This window comes from Scomber japonicus, chromosome 8, assembly GCF_027409825.1.
Source record: "Scomber japonicus isolate fScoJap1 chromosome 8, fScoJap1.pri, whole genome shotgun sequence".
NCBI lineage: Eukaryota > Metazoa > Chordata > Actinopteri > Scombriformes > Scombridae > Scomber > Scomber japonicus.
The window spans coordinates 8,944,245-8,961,814 of NC_070585.1; the positions used below are offsets into that span (position 1 = coordinate 8,944,245).

General features: G+C 39.2%; 1 protein-coding gene across 1 annotated transcript in view; it reads left to right on the forward strand.

Moving 5' to 3' along the window:
- The window catches only part of gabra4 (gamma-aminobutyric acid type A receptor subunit alpha4), a 17,141-nt gene extending 259 nt beyond the window's left edge, over nt 1-16,882 (forward strand). The window contains exons 2-9 of the mRNA XM_053323949.1: nt 1-86; nt 1,142-1,209; nt 1,399-1,619; nt 2,092-2,174; nt 5,591-5,734; nt 6,253-6,405; nt 12,840-13,096; nt 16,346-16,882. The exon at nt 1-86 is cut by the window's left edge and continues 33 nt beyond it. Coding sequence (XP_053179924.1) covers nt 1-86; nt 1,142-1,209; nt 1,399-1,619; nt 2,092-2,174; nt 5,591-5,734; nt 6,253-6,405; nt 12,840-13,096; nt 16,346-16,882 — 1,549 coding nt within the window. The remainder of the gene's footprint in view (nt 87-1,141; nt 1,210-1,398; nt 1,620-2,091; nt 2,175-5,590; nt 5,735-6,252; nt 6,406-12,839; nt 13,097-16,345) is intronic.
- The last annotated feature ends 688 nt before the right edge of the window (nt 16,883-17,570 follow it).

Genomic DNA, 17,570 nt, shown 5'->3' on the forward strand with positions numbered 1-17,570 from the left:
TGAAAGGATCTATCCGGAGAATTTCACTCGCATTTTAGACCGACTTCTGGACGGTTATGACAACAGGCTGCGACCTGGATTCGGGGGTAAGTACAAATATGATATATGTCCCCTACACACATGAAAAGAAGGAAGATGAAACTTTATCCTTAATATGATTTTTTATGCCAGAGGAGGTTTAAACACACTATAAAGTACTCTCACTATTGAATAAACGCTGTAAGTCACGTCGATTTTACTTCTACTAATCATATGGCACCTTCAAAAAAACTTTACATCTTCGAAAATATAAAGAAAAAAATAACCTTTCTAAGGTTTAGGAGGTCAGAAAATCTCTTAATGTGGCAAGTAAGCCTAATTACGCACCAAATACACCCAGTCAAGTCAGATTTATTTATGTAGCCCAAAATCCACAAATCGCATCTTTAAATCCTCTCAAACTCATTTAACAGAAGGGGGAAAGGAGATGAGGGATCTTTCTTGCTATAGAGTGACTTGCATTCTATAGAACATGTTGCTTCAGTGTTTTTCAGCAAACACACGCGATGTTAAAGCGCTGTTTCAGACTTTATCCTGTAAGCCTGGGTAGTTTTTTCCCTCTCCTTTGAGAGCTTGCATGTTTAAGTGAATGTAGTTATATAATCGTGTGTACGTTGCGGGACAAATGCTTAATGTACAGTTCAAGTGCTAAAAGTGCGGATTTGGTTTTCGTACAGTCTACATGTCTGAAACCAAAAGAGATGCAGCCTGTCAACACAAATGTGCATTTCACCATACTACAGCTGGGCTTATCCCTGCTCTTATAAACAACGCCTTTGCATTTTGCTTCGACATTCATTCACCCAGAAGAGGAAAAAAAAAATCAAACAGGATTATGTTTTGTTTTTTTTTTACATCTTTTAAGCTATTTCCTACTACCATTATGCAGAAGCAGTGGAGCTGTGCACGAGATAAACTATTGCATGTGTTTTGGGGTTGATCCTGATGGGCTGCAGGCCTGCAGAGACAGTGTTTACACTCTGTGAAACATCATGTGTGAGTAAGACTGGTGTGTCTGAGGCTGGCCTGCCTGACAGAGGGATTTAAAACAGGGAGGAGACATTAAATGTGACACTTATTATCTGTTTCATTGACTCATCAGGTCCTGTGACTGAGGTCAAGACAGACATTTATGTGACAAGTTTTGGGCCTGTGTCAGATGTTGAAATGGTAAGTAACCTAACAATTTACACTCTAAATGTAGTTAAATCTATATATTTGTTATATTCATACTGTTACTTAGCAAGTTTAAACAACTTGATCAATGCAGAAGACACTAAATGGATGAAATAGATGTTTTGTTATCACACATTTTAAAGAGTAATAGTATCTTGTCACCTCTGCATCTTCTTGTCTTAGGAGTACACGATGGACGTGTTCTTTCGTCAGACGTGGGTGGACCGTAGGTTGATGTATGAGGGTCCAATAGAGATTTTGAGGCTGAACAACTTGATGGTGACTAAAGTGTGGACGCCCGACACTTTCTTCAGGAATGGCAAGAAGTCAGTGGCTCACAACATGACGGCCCCCAACAAACTGTTCCGCATCATGAAGAATGGAACCATTCTCTACACCATGAGGTACTGAGTGCACCTCCATCCTTCCATACAACATATTTATATTAAAGACCTGATGAAGAAAGCCTGAACCGAAGCCTAACCTTGGTTAAATGCTATTTTTCTGTGCTACATTTGCTACATTTTCTGTGTAATTCCAAATATTTCAGTGTTTGTGGTCATTTCAAACAACAGGAGAAGACAGACTTTGTTGTATATAAAGCAATTAAACAGATTTACTGTGAAATCAGACCCAGGCTCACAGTGTAAACAGTGTCGAGCTGTGTTGAGACAGTGCAGAGGCTGCCAGACTTTCACATCTTACATTCAATATAACAGTCAAATAACTGCACATTTGCCTTCTTACTGAAAAGGGATTGAATGAGGACATCGATAATCTGTGTGTGTGTGTGTGTGTGTGTGTGTGTGTGTGTGTGTGTGTGTGTGTGTATTGATTTGGTCCTTTACTGAGCTCCTCTTTTTTGCACTGCAACAGGTTGACTATTAGTGCTGAATGTCCCATGAAGCTCGTGGACTTCCCCATGGATGGACATGCATGCCCCCTCAAGTTTGGAAGCTGTAAGTTTAAAGCATGTGTGTGAGTGATATAAATAGATAGATACTGTAAATAGTAGCAGACATGGAGAAAGACACAGTTAAACTATTTGTTCACAGTATGGAAACTTTTATAAACCCAAATCATGGCAGAAAGTTCCTGAGCCAGTTTCCTGTAGACGACAGGTGAAGATTTTTGCTGATTTGCTTTTAAACTGTTCACTTGTGACTTGCTGGTGGCTACTTATAGATCTGTGTTGAGCTCCAGCGCTGCCACAGTGACTTTGGAGAAGGAAGTGAAGCCTGAGTTACTCCAAGAAGACATGATTTTCTCAAAGTCTGACCTCTTACTCCTCTATGGATTCACATAGCAGTAGTCATGCATGTTCTCATTCTTACACCAAGAGAAACATGCACAAGATATTATTTACTGAGTATAAAATGATGCTTAATCTTGTTGCAGGAAGCTTTTTAAAGGTGCAACATGTATGAATCATTATCATATTGAACCTTTGAATTGGTGTCATACGTCTTTATTACTTATATTGTTTTATTTACCAGCTCTTGTCAATTCAGGATTCTTAATGGAATAGTTTGACCTTTTGGGAAATGTTAGATGAGAGGATTGATCCCAATTTCATATCTGTGTGATAAATATGGAGCGACGTGATGTTTTATGACTCATTTAAGAAAGACATATTTACAAATGCCACATGTACTGCCTTTAAAAAAAGTTTTTAAGAGTTCAGGAAAGTCATAAATCGCACGTTAGTCTCTACTTGGTCTAAAAAGTCAAAAAAAAAGAAAAAGAAAAGAAAGCTTGGTCACATGACTGTTCTCTGCTTGGCGCTGAAATGGATTCTGTGCTGAAAAGGACTGCTGAGGAGCTGAGGAGCACTTTGTGAGACTCAAAGCCACAGAATGCTAATACCACATAATGAAGCGCTTCATTCTCGCACTGAGCAGTGAACAATGGAGCCCTAACTCAGCATCAGTGTTTATATTGAGCCTACCGGTCAGCAGAAATGACTTATCTCAAATAAAGGAGTTTCTCAAATGGAGCTGCTCCGTCTTATCGGAAGAAGAGCAGCGATTTGAAGATTACATCTGCGAGAGGAGAGGGAGAGGGAAAAAGACGACGAGTTTGCCTTTACACCCAGCCAATCTGCCGTCAATTACCCAGCATGGTGACATTGCGGAGGACAAATTCACATTTCTCAGTCATTGTCACCCCTCCCCTCCTCTCCTCTCCCTCCGTCCTCATCCTCATCTTTTTTTTTTTTTTTTTTTTACCATCCTGCTCTGCTGCTGCTTGCCTCCAGTCAGGAGGAAGCGACCATGGATCTGATGTGGCCTGAAGCGAAGGAAAGGTCAGAATCCCTTCCTCTGCCTCAGGATAGCACAGACCTATGCAGCTATTTTCCATAGCTGGCGTGTGTTTGTGCTAATTTTCTCTCTGTCTGCTCTGCCTTGATTTTTCCTCCATCACCCTTCTCTCTCTCTCTCTCTCTCTCTTTCTCTCTCTCTCTCCCCTTTTTCTGTTTCTCCATCTGGACTTGTGTGCGCAGGCATTGCGTTCCACTCCATGACACACCAGAGTCATTTCATTTTGGCAGCACAGTTGGTATCCTGCCGATGTGGAGTCCCATAGGGAGTGGCAAGCAAAGACAACTGGCATTTTGTTGTGCATCCTCCGAGTGGCCGACCTCGCCAGTATACACACAAGCAAAGCACACTCAGAGGAGGCAACAGCAGGATATTAAAATCACTTCTTATAGTTATAGCAGAAAAGTATCTTCAAGCCAGACACAATGGAGAGTGTGTCTGAACGTAGCAGCTTTTGATGGAGATGTTAACGCGATGCATCAGGGATAGAAGTACGACAGCTGGCAGCTCTGCGAACTTTGACTCCACCACATTGTGTCGCTTTCAGAAAATACAAATCTGAGGAAAGTATCAGATATAAGCCGATCCAGTGCCATATGATCACAACCACCTACAACATGTCTATAAAACCTGCACTGAAATGTTTAGTTTTCTTGCAAAACAGTAAATGAATGAATCGCAAAGTTTCCATATGTTTGAAAAGAGGTGATGGGTCAAGCTGCCTAAAAGAACTGGAAGCCTTAAGATATTAGATCAGTCAGTGGAGAGTGTCCCATGATGTTGCTTCAGAGGCTTCTCACCCTGCCAAGATATTCTCTAAGAAACACTGAACAGACATTATTTTGGCTTTATGTAAAGAAAGTCATCAATACCACAGTGTGAAAATACTCTATTACAAGTACAATTTAAAGTTCTCCTCCACTCAAAAATGTGCTTTTCTTTTTGTTCCTTTAGTTGAATGTTTGAGCAGAATGATGTATGTGAAGTTTGATAATAGAAGCCAGTTTTCACATTGGAAAGTTAAAACCTGATTTTAAATGGTGGGTCCACAAGCAGGATTTGTGACATCACAACTAGTTTGGAACCAATGTTGGTCCAGTATTCAACATTGACCAGTGTAAGGTGGAAACTTAAAGTCTGCAGTGCACAAACACTGAGAATGGACTTTACATTTAAGTAGGAGACATCTTGTGTCCACCAGTTAAACTTTTGAAATGAACAATATTTCCATATTTATAGATTATGGAATTTTTAATGAAATAATTATACTTTTCTAGTGGAAAAATCATATCAGATACATCTGTAAGTTTCATCAGCAAGTGTCAATACTCATAATGTGGGTAAACAACCATTGTCAGTGTTATATTATCATATATTATAATATTGGACTGTAAATACTGATGCGGTAATGTAAGCAGTGTTTTAATGTTGCAGATGGTCAGGGTGGAGCTGTTTTGAACTACTTTTTATGCTGCTGGGTATTTTATTAAATAACACTGTATTAAATCTTATATTATGCCAGTGATACATTTAATAAATGTAAAATATTTGACCTGCAAGGTATTTTGTGACTAAGCTACCAAATTGGAAAAAAGGACAATGTTTGCCTCTGAAATGCAGTGAAGTTTAAGTATAAAGTATCATAATAATCATAAATGGAAAAAAAGTAATAGTAACTGAAAATTGTAAAAAGCACTATCATAGAACTGACTATTAACTAAATGAAGTTGTTCCAATGCAAAAGGTGATTAATTAACATCATCATACAGATACACTATATATATAAACTTAAACAGGCTATAAGACACACTGTAATGGCCAATCAGGAGAAAGGTGATAAGAGGTAGATGTTGTGGGTTGGGTTCATATGTGAATGAATATACAGACAATACATGCACACACCAGTCTATCTAACCATTTACAGTATAAAATCCCTCTTTCTGGAAAGATTATTGATTATACAAACATACAATTTTACTTTTCATTTTTTAACTTTGCAACGTTATCATACTGTAAATGACTCACAGTGGTGCGGCTTTGCTGTCTGCCTACAGATGCCTATCCCAAAACAGAGATGATCTATACTTGGACCAAAGGGCCTCAGCATTCAGTGGAGGTCCCCCCTGAGTCCTCCAGCCTGGTTCAGTATGATCTCATCGGCCAGACGGTCTCCAGTGAAACGATCAAATCAATCACAGGTGAGACTTACTGCTAGTTATCAGCTGAATTATACTGAGGGCTGCCAAGGGAAATGGCTGCGGGGTTGATGTCACTCCTGTTTATTTCTTTGTTATAAAATGTAAAATTTGTTAACATATTATGTGAAATCTGGTGAATTTGTGAGAACTACACTGCATTTACCACATGAGTGACGAGACAAATATTGTTAAAATGTAGTTTGGCTATTTGACATTGAGTGGATTTGGAGCGCATACTGCACAGACATGACTGTAGCAGCCTTTTGCAATCAAACATTGTAAACATCATGAGTTGACACATTTCAGAGAGCTTTTCACTTCACATATATACTGAAAGATCCCAGGGATTTTAGCAGCAAAAAGTTTGGATGTGTGGCACGTGTCCATTTGGGTGAAAATGGACGTACGTCAAGGAGAGAAATGTGACATCTGTCTGCAGCTGTATTAACTGGAATCTGTCAGTGTGCAACTTGAAATTCTTTGTTAATCAAACTAATTCATTTCTGTTGATCCTCCAGGTGAATATGTGGTGATGACGGTCTACTTCCACTTGAAACGTAAAATGGGCTACTTCATGATTCAGACGTATATCCCCTGCATAATGACAGTAATCCTCTCCCAAGTGTCCTTCTGGATAAATAAAGAATCAGTTCCAGCGCGCACAGTCTTCGGTATGTAGACCTCACACATCCCTCATCGTGTACAGCCTCCCTGCTCTTTGTATATTTATTTGATGCCAGCTGACTAATCAGAGCTGGAGTGTCTCCGCTCTCTACAACAAGGTGATGTCACAGTGGGCGGTGATAATATAAAGCTGCTGTTCCTTTTTATAACTTTAATATTTCTACATAAAGTGCAAATTCACTGCTACAGTATTAGTTTGTTTTGAAAGGTAAGATTGGACATCTGCCTAAAGCAAAGTCCACATGGGTTGAAAATGTAATAAATACCTTTTAATGTACCTATACTTGCTTATCAAATCCAAAGTATCCACCTTTATAGTTGTTAATTGGATTATTAATCAATAAATTCAAGTTCAACTCAATGACATATGTTACATCATATGGATTTTTTTCTGTATGTTTTTTTTCTGTGTTTTTTTTTTTTTTGGTAAAACTTTATCACATTTTGACAAATTGTTCCATCGTTCATCATTTCCACTTCATAGTTACTTTTAGTTTTTGGCCTGTGACCCACTTGCGCTCTCGCCTCCCCTGGTATGATGTTTGGGGGGTCTTAAAATAGACTGATTAGTGTCTGTCGATATGAAGCAGACAGAGCTGCTAAAACTAGAACGGTGTTGCTGGGCTTTGCTGTTTTTCTATTATAAAACATAAAGTCTCACTCTGGTGGTTTATCAGCCACATGCCTCCACTTGTGTTGGTAGAAAGTCATTCACCGGTAATGGCACTGCTACTTGTCCTCCATTTTGAAAGTCGTTGTGATTATGTTATTGTGGAGCATCGTTTTCAAGAGGTAATTCTACCTTATCGCCATGAGTGATGAGAGTGAGAAGGAAAACACGAGTGTCAGCAGTGATTAATGAATCCAATAACAGTCAAAGTGACATTTTGACCGCTCGTGATGCCAGAACTCTGTTATGTTGCAAAATGAAAGTATCTTATATTTAATGTTGTTGGTTTTGCTTTTAGCATTTAAATGAGTTTCTGATTAAGATAAGATAAGATATACTTGATTGCCCCCTTAAGGAAATTTATTTTGGGCTCAGTATCACTGCATTACATAACATTTGTGTCTATAAAGCCCCCTTTATAAGTGGTTTATAAATTGTAACTTTTTTAATGGTTAATGAATATGTACCTATAATTCATAAATGAGTTATAAGCCATTCATAAGAACCCAATAAAAGCTTTTGGGTTGTTGGGTTGTGAAAAATATCTTTGAATCATTTGACCTTATAATCACTGTACTGTAACTTCTGGTAAAAGGCTGAAATGGACCAAAATCCTCAATGTGTTCTCACTGATACCTTATAACTAATCTATAATGTGTAGTAAATGATTTATTAATCATTAAAAATGATGAGTTACAACTTATAAACTGTTTATGACCACTTCCTTCTTAGAAAGTGCTACCATGAAGGATATTAAACATAATTTAAGTATCAGGGATGACAAATAAGCTGGTTTATTTCATTATAATAACAGGCATGTTGTTGTCTGGCTGTAGCATTCAGTCAAACTGGGACAACATACTGAATCATGTAATGGTAACCAAACAACTAATGTATCTCAGTGTTTTGCCATTGATGACAGCAGCTACAAGCAGTGTCTCCTGTATACATTCAGTGCATTTAACACAGTGGAGATTCTTCACTGAGTTGAAAAACACAGTTTGACCCTCAGTGGAAAAGCAGCTCCATACTGCACATCTAATAAAGCATTTGAGGATCAATGCTGCTCTTCTGCAGTGACAGGCTCTGCCCACCCACCCCTCCCCATCCTGAACTGTCCAGTACCACAGAGGCGTCACGGCAACACAACTATTGTTATACCAGTCCAACCTCTGAGGCAGAGGATTTCTGCTGTTATCTGCTGTGTTTGAATGTGTTTGGCTGTGGTGGGTGGGGATAGGGTGGGAAGGGAGGGAGGGTGGTGGTCGGCGTTTAGATTTCTCCTCTTCTGCCCTGCAGCCACACTCTGTTTTGACTTCCTGCCTCAGTGACTCAACCATAGCGTCCTGTTATGAGTGTGTAAGAAGCAGTTTGTCAGGATGACAAACAGGGATGGAGGAAGGATTAGAGTTGGAGCTTGGCTCAGCTTCAGATAGGAGGGTCAGAGTAAAAAGCACAATTTTGAGTGTGAGTGATTTATTATGCCTGTTACATATAACACAATTGTTGTTTACTGCAATGAGAGAAGGTTGTGGGCTTGATTCCCACATGGGTTGCTCATAGTGGAGATGCATGAGGGCACTTTAAAGGAACAGTTTAATATTTTGAGAAATACTCTTATTTGCAGTCTTTTGAGAGAGAAATGGGAAGATCAACACCTCTACAGTACTAGCGCCAGGAGGTGGTACCTTAGCTTGGCATAAAGACTATAAATAAATCCACCAACATATTTGAAGCTAATTTACATGCTGTTTCTGTGTAATTCATAGAAGAATGGCAATATGAGGTTTTACATGGAGTTACACACAGTTGGGTCATAGATCTGTAACAAGAACTGGATACTTGACTATATAATATATGACCCTAACCCCTATACATATATATACATATTACACTGCTACAACAGTACACAGTATATTAAAATCTCAGTTTATTGCTTACTAGAGTAACTACTAAGTGTCTGTTAAGAATGTAGGAACAAGGCAGTGATTTTGGACATAGCTGAGTTTTCTTACGACTTGGTTTACTTCTGCTGCACATACACATTACATTTTGTCTCCCTTGTCCCACCTGTTGGCTTATACTCATCCATAGACTTTTTATTGTGATGACATAATACACATAAGAATAACTTTGGCAGCGGAAGTGCTGTCTCAGCACAGGTAGTAATAGCAAAATATTTGGTTGTTAGGTCTAGGGGATTTAATTACCACTAAGCCCTTTATCTGTACCAGCTGCTAACACACCACAACATATAACGAATAGCTTTTCTCCAATTGTTCCAATCATCACTGGCAGCGTCACTTACTCAACTGGATGGTTATGGTCCGATGTCCTCAGCTCAGTGTTGGTTTCAGTTCATTTAGGCCAACAACAAGTGGATGCATACAGAAAATAAATCAAAATACTTTCAACATATGTCTACCCTCTTACAGGCTCACATTAGATAAGGCCTTCTTGAACCTCAGCAACCGATCGAAACTACAAATGACGACCAGTGAATGAAAAAATATATCAATGAGCAAAGCCCAGTGACTTCTTCAAGCTAAGTTTTAACAGTGATTTTACCAAGGAGCTAGCACTACTGCCCAATACACTCTATACAGTGTAAACCGATTAATACATTGTTATTTAGAGGTGTTGATAGGTGTGTTTTCTAAGTTTTGAGAGAGCCAGGCTAGCTACTGGCTACTCCCTACTTTCAGTCTTTATGCTAAGCTAGGCTAATCGCATCCTAGCTGCATCTCCATACTTAACCAACAGATATGAGGAGAAATGTTTCCACTGTCATCCTTGTTCATGTATATCATTTAAAGGTTCTGGTATTCAATTATCTTAGTGTTTAATTGTTTATAATTCTGGTATTTCTCTGATTAATATCACCCCCACGTCCATCAATTAATTTTGGTTCCTGCTTATTGTCAAAAAGATTCATATTATAGGTTAATATCTTTAGTCTATGGCCTTAAGCCACAGTTCACCTATCAATGTCACCTAGCTGCTTTTGATTGACAGGTAATTATATGGTGGTCACGTCCGGGCACGAGGGATGAATTTATGGGCAAGGACTCTGCAGCACAGATTGTTCCACATCTCCAATGTAAAGGGGATTTTCTCCAAATCACATTATTGCTATTGGTTAATAATACCAAGGACGAGTGCTACAGGCTTATACTGTAGCCTTCTGCTATCGTAAGCGTCACACATAACCTTGAGTGGACGCCCAATAGGTGTCTTATTTAATTTTTATTGTACAGTGACTCTCTTGATGCAGTGAGAATGAAGGAGAAACATGTGACATTCAGTCCGCAGATGAACTCATTCATTGTGTCCTTTAGCTTTGTGTTGTATAAAGCAGGATATATGCTCTATGGATGTATGCTCTGATGTCATAACATCTTCTGATACAGATCACACTTTCAGTTATACAAACATTGTTTCGAGGTAGACTTTGCCTGCAGAAAGAAATAACCCTATTGGTTGAGTTAAACCCATAAAACTCAATACAGTATTATTGCACTGAATGAAAGTAAATATAGCACTGACTGGAATGACTGCATCAATTCATACTTTGTATTACCAATGGGATGAGTTACATAGATATGATGTCATCACTCATTCATAGTGATTAACCCAAAGAGAATTATCCCCAAACACTGCAGGTCCTCTCAGCACTAGGGCCTTATAGCATCTTTCAGTTTACAGTTTTGTTTTCACAGTCCATACCATTTTGATTGACTCTCTTTGATCTCATCACAATCTTGTTTCCATCTGCACACAGCAGTTATTTTTAGGAAAAAGGCTCTGCTACACCCTCAGTATGCTATGTGCCCGGCACCAAACAGTGGCACACAAAGTGATGAATATAGCAGCTAAAGAACCAGATGTGTGTCATCTAAGTTGGTGGAGAACAAAAGGAGAGTGAATATTAGACTTATATCAGCCAGGTAGCAACAAGTCCAACGCCAAATAAATTCTAATGTTACCCATAGCTGCTGGATGTGTACATAGTTGACTGTTTTTTTACCACATTAACATTTCCAGAAAATCAGCAAAAGAAAACCATTCTTTGAACAACTTGTGGTGCCAATTTTCCACGGTCCCGTTAAACCACTGCAGAAGAAGAGGGTGCAATAAGATAGTGTAATTTAAAGAGTGCAAATCAATAGGTGATCTTTTGGGGTTAGGGTTAAGGTTGCCCTTACCTTAGGACTGCAAGATCATTTTATAGGCCTACCCGGTGATTCTAATTTCAATTGAATAGAACTACTGTTATGCTACATATTTTGTGTAGGCCTATTCTATTCTGAACATTAAGCATTTAAATAATGCTTATTTTTCAAAACACACCATACTTTTGACAGTATAAACTTTACTTCAAGTTATGCAACTGTAGCAGTTGAGTGCAGTGCAGTCAGTATAAGTTAATTTCCTTTCACATTTCCTGCTCCACTCTCAGGTTAAACCAAACATCATTAGTAAAAAATGTATCTCTTATCATGTCTCCCCTAAAATAGATTCAGACGCTACTAAATGATCACAGAAATATTATAGGAATATCATAGGAATACTTCAGGCAGCATCTATGAGCCTCTCGTTTTTCTACACTTTGCTAAATGTGACTTTGATCATGAAGGTGACACTACTGTATTGAGTATATAGGCAACAATATGTTACATAACTGAATATTTATGACATATGGTTTATAGAATATCATAGATCCAAAACAAAACCGACAGAAAAGAAGGACTGATAGAAAATGGTGCAATTACAAATTAGTCTGCTACTTCAGCACCACAGACAGTGCCATGGATTTATCAATACACAGCACAGTTAGGCTACTGATATTTCAGAGCCATAGTTGGGGCCACAGATTCTAACTTGCACAAACCTCAGTCAAATAAAGGATCAATGAGTCAGGCAGACGAGACTAACATATTCAACTAAACAACCCTCTGCCCCGGCACTCTTCCCCTCATATCGCCTACTGGTGCCAGTCAAACCTCTAGTGCTGAAAAACAATGTAGAAAAAAATGATGGAAATATGGCATCTGCGTTTGTTTCATGTGTTAATTTGCAGAGCGTTACAGTCTCCTCATCGCTCCACACAGATCTGATGTTTTCCCCTGCCACTATTTTTAGTCTTTTTAGAGGAGTGGAAACTTCAGTGGTCGTTGAAGTCACATCCTTCATGTACAACATGATTTATTTGCCAAGTCTATTTCCATTGCACTTTGTCAGATGTTGCCTTTATCATTACCCTAACTTTTCCACCTCAGTCAAGTGTAAAAACATTTTTTCCCACTCAGGTTTTTATGTGCATATTGAAAATACACATAAACGATGAATGGAAACCCAACTAACTGTTTTTCATATTTACAGCTTGTTGTTCTGGCCCAAGAATCATTATTTCTCTGCATGGGTTAATGAAAAATGCTGATGTGCATGGTCTAGTCAACACTGTGTAAATTATCTTCATCACAGTTTGTTTAGAAATGACATGATGAAAATCCTGCTCATTATTTGTTATTTTAATCTCCAATAAGAAGGTGTTAGATGCAACTCCTGCTCTATATTTATAGAGCAGTTTTACTGTCAGTCAAATCCAGATGAGTTCATTTTTAGACTTCTCTTAAAAATAATCACTGAGTCTTAACTATTGATCATTTCATTAGAATTTTGACTAAAGTGAAACTGCAGTGACTTACAGTCTCATTAGGTTAATATTTCTCTTTTTTTTATCAATTGAAGGCATCACCACCGTCCTGACCATGACGACACTCAGTATCAGCGCTCGGCACTCTCTTCCCAAGGTCTCGTATGCCACTGCGATGGACTGGTTCATCGCTGTCTGCTTCGCCTTCGTCTTTTCTGCCCTCATTGAGTTTGCCGCCGTTAATTACTTCACCAACGCACAGATTGAGCGGGCCAAAAAGAAGCCAGCCAAATGTCCCCCTGTGCCCCAAACTACACCTGTCAAGGTCAAGGACGCAGAAGAAGTGCTGCAGGTGATTTTTTGTTTCCCTCAAAGTGTCCGCGGCAAATAATATGATAGTACTTTACTTCAAGGAGCTCTTACACAGCATGTCCCTTATTATGTGCTTACTGTATCTGGCTTTTTGCCTAGACTTTTGAATGTCCAGGACCAGGTGTGGGCCTGCCTGAGGATTGTCAGCTGTGTTCTTTGTTCGTAAGAGCTGAGAGGATCTGAAATGTAGGGAAAATAGGAGTAATCTGATCACAGGAATTTGGACTCCCATATCATAATAGATCCTGCTTATGTCTGGCATGAACATGTCGATTATAAAAGGTTGGACCAGTTTCATAATTTTTAGGAAAACAAATGCTTCCTGATCAGAAAAACCATATTGCTCTTACACATAAATCCCAAACTTCTGTTCTTAAGTGAAATGTGGATTGGGTTGTTCCACACAGAAAAACAAACAGGGCTATAAACAGACATAAAGTGGTGTCAATTGTTCTGGTGTAGCCACTAACACAAAAGTTCATAACAGGGAATGTAACTCTTGCTTTCACCTGATTACACACATAATTGCTCTGTCAACCACAGTTTGGCATGTTAAAAGAACTGCTTGTTAAATGTGGTAAATGAAGTGGAGAATACATTTAGACACTTAAAATATTCCTCACATGTTACCACCAGATAAGCCTGAACAAAGTCTACATTGGTTCAGCAAATGTATTGACTCTGGTTAGTCAGTGCAGTGAAGTAAAATGTGAAAATGAGACAAAAAAAGCTCAGAAACAGCTTGACAACACATCTGTTTGGAGCTCATGGTGCGTTTCTCACTTGTGGTGTGTTGTGCTGTGTGTCTGTATTTTAAAATGATCTCCTATTTTGGTATCAGCAGTTGAAACAAATTACACTAACACCACCGAAGCTGACATATGGATTGAATCAGTATTCATGAATATACCATGAAGCTATTTTAGAGCTCTTAGTCAGATAAGATGAATGTGTTACACACCACCACATATGATTGAGGGAATATGGAGGTATTTATGGAGCTGTATAAACACTTCTCACAGGGTGGCTGTGATAGAAAGGAAGACATGCATATTTCTCCTACTATATGTTCTCCTAAAGTCATCAAATTAAATAGATAGGTCTACTGTTAACTCATCATTGAAACTGACATAACCCAGCAATGCATATGTCAGTTTTACACTAACTACTTTAAGTTGTCCCCTCCAGTCCAAATCCCAGTGTGGCGTAATCATGCCTGAATGCAGTATAGTGACAACGGCACTTCAGTGGATTAGTAGGTTGCCAAGGCAACGCAGCCTGGGTACATCTGTATAGGTTTCAGAAAGGCTCTGGTACTGGGGGAAAAATTAATACTCTTTTCCTTGAGAGCAGGTCCTGTTGGCACTTCCATAGGGCTTGGCACAGGGGTCAAGGAGTGTTGATGGTTCCAGCTTCACAGCCTTTTACTTCTTCCACGATGAAAAACAAACTCCACTATCCACACACACCTCCTCTGATGCACATGGGACACAATAACACTGGATTCTTTCAGTTTCGGGGGGGTGGATTATTCCTGCAAATGCCTTAGTACCAGCATCACACTCTCCCTGCTTGAAAACATCAACTCTCAAAGGATAAGCTCCTTTGACGCTACACTGCATTACCGCCCCGATGCAGTGCTACCTACTTTCTGTCTTAAGCTTGTGTGAAATGAGTGAAATCCTTGGTAAGTGACATCTGTATTGCACATACTCTATCGTCTGCTTCCAGATGAAGGCCAGCTGTGTCAGGGGGACTGTAATCAGATCAATATGACAAGGTTTATGTTGCAGGGCACGCTTCTCAGAAAGGAAAAGCAAGTAAACTCTACCTTGCCTGCAAACGCCTACAAAAAGGAAGAACTTTATAGTCATACTACTCATCTGTAGTTCCCCATATTGTTTTTTCCCATATGTGTTTTTCTAAGATACATATTTACCAAAACAAACAAAACCCTTAAGATCTCCACTGAAACATTTATTAATTACATTTTCTCAGTCAGGTCAGCAGCTCATTATTAGAGTAAAATGGCATTATTATAAAATAGAGCTGGACTGATAGTTGGGTTCTTTAGATTGATTTCAATATCAATATTTGAGAAACTGAATAAAGAAACTGATCGACCAAAAAACCCAATTATTACCCCTTTAATAAATACTAACTACTTATGGTACTCCACTCATTAAAGAGTTGTGACCAAGATACACTGCATTAGATTTCACATTGAACAACCTTGCCAGTGTTCTCCAATAGACTACAGTAACTATGTGGCACAGTACAGTGACACAGTTTCTAAATGACCTGAAACATATCTTTGGCATTCCTGTACTGCAATGGACAGTTTTCTTTTTCTTTTCTACTTACTCTTGCTACACCTGTCAATTGTTATATTCCTGAACAGCACATTTGGTACACAATGATAATGGTGGCAGCTTTGTAATTTGTTGTCTTTTTGAAACAATGGGTCCTTGATGGGTCCAACAAAGAGCAGAAGAGAGCAACCCAATAACGTTAGCTTAAACTGTAGGACCAGCTTCCACACAACTGGGAAGTACTACGTAGTAATAGGGTTAGGGTTAGGGTTAGTAACTTGACTTGTAACCTCATTAACTAATAACAATGTGTTATTAGTTAATGATATGTTATCATGTGGTCTTGGGAGTAATGCTGGGTTAGGTTAATACTGTAGAAAGTAAGCCAATTAGGGAGCTTATGTTGGAGCAGACAAGCACCACACTGTAATGTACTTCACACACTTTTCCTCTTGTCTTTTTATTCTTCACATTTTACATTTTGGAAGGGCTAAAAGCACTTGACCCTCTAAACTCTGTAAACCTGGACCTCCAACAGCCAACAGTTCCTGACATTTCCTGTCACTTACCAGCCAGCAAGGTCAATTTTAGTTAATTTTATTGGTTAAAAATCACAAATTTCCCTCAAAGAGTTTTGACAAGCTGTACAGTGTACAGTTTAGCCTCTATTCTGAGACCCTGGAGTCAACAACAAGACTTGTATTGGCCTTAAGCTATATACTATTACCAATGTGTCAGTGAGTACCTAACATGGCTAATAATATCTGTTGGTAGATTTATTCATCAGGCTATACTAAAAACACATTAACCATGAGCTAAAGCAAGTATTTATTATGTTTTGAAGAAAATGCAAATATTGGTTAACTTGCAGCTTTTATATTTTATGTGTCATTATTGTTTTTTCTTCTGTTTCATAGCAGAATCCTGACAGCAATGGCAACCTGAGAAAACGTGTTAATTATATTCCTCACCAAGAGTCGAGCAGTCACCAGAGAGCCCAGTCCACCACCAACATTTCAGGAGTAGGAAGAGCAAGACCGCTGCGACCTTTAGTCACCGGAGCCAACGGCAGCTCCTCCACCCTCTCCCGCTCCAGCCCCAAGTCTGAGAGCCTGCTCAGTGTGGCCTCCTCCTCTGCACAGCTGGTGAAAAGCACGCCTCAGACTGCAGCTTCCACGCCAGACGTGATGGCGGCGACGCCATGCAAGCAGAACACCAACTCCGCGTCTCTGCAGCATCTGCTGGGTCCCAAGCTGGAGCGCATCCAGATGATGGGAAACAAACTGGAGCTAAAGCAGACGCCGTGTTCCCAGCCCACCACTGCTGGTATGGGCGGAACCAGCAAAATTGACAAGTATGCACGGATCCTGTTTCCTGTGTCCTTCGGGGCATTTAACATGGTCTACTGGGTAGTTTACTTATCAAAGGACACGATGGTGGCTAAAGGTGGCTAGACTTTGTGTTGTCAACAAGAAGGATGAATCATTTCTGTTCACAGATGGGAAGCAAATGAGGATTATGGGACTTTGCAAACAATACGAGGAAACTTGTTCTTGCCAAACAAATTGTGACCGCAAAGCACTTCCATATCCCGGAGAACACATTCAGAATACATTTATTTTTTTCTTAAGGTCCTCAAACAGCAAGCATGGGAACCAATCAACCAAATTAGAAACATCTGACTCAACATAAGAAAGAAAACACCTGCACACTGGAATATGCTACTGTCCTCTTTCTATCATGCTACGTCAGACTCTGAAGGTCTTCATTGGCTTCTACTGCCTCGTGATCCTTTTTGGCCTGCAGTCAAGATGAAGCATGAGATTTTTTCATTTTCCTATTTTTGTACCCTGCACCTGGCAAGATGTTTGGATGTGTGTACCACCATCCTGAAATGAACTGTATCAGAGCTGTGTAAATATATACATTTATTAGGATGAACAGATTTATATTTAATGATTCCAGTGTACTTACATGTACTTCCATTTTAATATCCTGACTTGTTGCTTTGGTGCCTGCTGGGCTCCACAAAAGGCTAGATGATGCAAAGTAAAATATCTGACAATACAAATGGACTGTGGTTTCAAGGGACTTTCAATTTAGAGATAGTCATAAATAACCCTGAATACTGGCCAAAGGATG